This window comes from Populus euphratica, unplaced genomic scaffold, assembly GCF_000495115.2.
Source record: "Populus euphratica unplaced genomic scaffold, PopEup_1.0 scaffold242.1, whole genome shotgun sequence".
In the NCBI taxonomy this organism is placed as follows: domain Eukaryota; kingdom Viridiplantae; phylum Streptophyta; class Magnoliopsida; order Malpighiales; family Salicaceae; genus Populus; species Populus euphratica.
The window spans coordinates 513,267-515,398 of NW_011500033.1; the positions used below are offsets into that span (position 1 = coordinate 513,267).

Here is a 2,132-nt window from a genome sequence, read left to right on the forward strand (position 1 = left end):
AGTTTTCTCAATTAAAAAAAGTGATGTAAGAGGTTTTTAAGAAAAAAAATTTCTTTAATTATTTTAATTACTTTTATTTAATTTATAAAATTAAATAATACATCTTAATAATTTTATTTTTCCTAGTGTTTTTAGGAATTTTATTACTTTTACTTTATTTTCAAGTTTTCTATTTTGCTTAGATTGATTTTAGATTTATTTAAAAGAATTATAAATCTACTTAAAAATAAATATTTAATAAATAAAATTTTCAAATTAAAATTTTTGTGTAATTTTTTTTATGAAAATTTTATGTTTCTATACTTATTATCTTTTTTATATTGTGTTTATTTGGGTCCACATTGCATGATCCAAGTGGCTTTGGCAATTGGCAAATGGCACCGTATGGTTGGGACATAACAGTCATTTCAGCCAGCAAAGAATGTGGATGTGGAAATAAGAGACTCCGTGTTTCATGACCACATCCTCCACTGTCCAAGGTTCCAGTTCCACTCCCACCACTTGCTTTCCACAATCATTTGCTTACACTTATTCCTTCTCCTTTTCACCACCACCACATCCCATTAATGCCAATACCTGCTAATTAGATTTTGTTCCACTTACAAACTCTCTCAATCTCTCTAACATGGCAGCTGATCATAGCTATCCACTGTGTCTACTAGGAGTCATGGATCGTCTTTGGTTTCACAAAATCATTTTGTTCTCAGAACCCACTACTGCTCCTAAAACCCTTAAGCAACCTCAGCTCATGACAACAGAATCTCTTACATGCCCATCGACATCAAGCATCACTTTAGCAACTCCTCCTAATGAAGAATTCTTATCATCACCTTCAGTCCCTCTTCTTGAAGACCTGCAAATCTCTCCTGCAGAGTCACCTACAACCACTCCGCTGGTGGTATATATTGAAACCCAGTAGTCGTTTCAACAATATAAGGCTTGCACACACACACACACTTCCTTTTTATTTTAACTTGTGCATTCTTTCTTGTTTGTTACTATGAAAAGGATATTGACTCCAGCAACGAAGAGGAGGAGGAGGAGGAAGCTAAGGATATTAACCAGAAGGAAAGGCGAATGAGATTGAGTTTTGCACAAAGAAGTACTCGTTCACATTCTTCATCACCATCAACTCAAAAACGTCCCAAATATTTTAGACGTTCAGGCTCGTTGACGATCCTGCCGAAATCCATGAGCTGCAGGAGCATGGGAGAGTTAGAACTTGAAGAAGTTAAAGGGTTCATGGATCTTGGTTTCATATTCAAAAAAGAACACTTGAGTCCAAGAATGATGAGTGTTGTCCCTGGATTGCAAAGACTTGGACTGTACCAAAATAGACAGAACATAAATCTCAGAGACAGTAAAGAAGCTGAAGATCATGGTGAACTAATTAGAAAACAAGAGGAGGACGAAGAGAAAGGTATTATTAGACCATATTTATCAGAATCTTGGTTAATAAAGAGACCCGATTCACCGTTATTAAATCTAAGGGTGCCAAGAGTGTCTGTAGCTGCTGACATGAAAAAACACCTGAAGTTCTGGGCCAGAACTGTTGCGTCTGAAATTCAGCCAGAATCTTGACAAGTTGTGCAGGTTCTTTCCAGCCGAAATCGTAGGAGCTACTACCAAGCGAATTCTGATACTCGAAAGATCAACAACTCATTTATCCTGAGAATAGATTCTTTCTAGTCCAACGACAGCTGCAACTGTAAAAAAAAAAAAAAAAAAGCTTGACTTGTATCTGTTGATTGATACATGAATAAAAAGAGGTGGTGAAAATGTACTTTTCGGTCTCTGTTTTAACCTGTAGTGTGTCAAGATAGATGAAGAATTTTGGTGATGAGATTGAAAGTATTTTATGAAACCATCGGAAAAATCTACCAAAAAAAAAACAGAAAATTATATATGTTTTTCCAAAAAATAAAATAAAATTGTAACGTGATATACCCAATTCTGGCAATTCCTAGAGATAGACCTTCAATGATGGGGTATATATTATGTGTTCATGAGGGAGTGAAAAGCGGTCCCTACCGTGATGGAGGAATAATGAGAAGATGGCTCTTAGCATCAGCCAATAGCCCCTTCTATGCTCCCAAAAGTTCGTCTCTTATTGTGGGGTCGAGAGAGTGAAC

General features: G+C 35.9%; 1 protein-coding gene across 2 annotated transcripts; it reads left to right on the forward strand.

The window, feature by feature from the left end:
• The first annotated feature begins 468 nt into the window (after positions 1–468).
• Positions 469–1,803, forward strand: LOC105142581 (uncharacterized). Of its 2 annotated transcripts, none has more exons than XM_011050272.1 (2): positions 469–898; positions 1,009–1,803. In XM_011050272.1, exons 1-2 carry the CDS (start codon positions 626–628, stop codon positions 1,579–1,581), a joined length of 846 nt encoding a protein of 281 aa, XP_011048574.1. In that variant the 5' UTR covers positions 469–625; the 3' UTR covers positions 1,582–1,803. The 2 variants fall into 2 exon arrangements, with proteins under 2 accessions (XP_011048574.1, XP_011048575.1); XM_011050273.1 differs by having other exon boundaries at positions 469–895.
• The last annotated feature ends 329 nt before the right edge of the window (positions 1,804–2,132 follow it).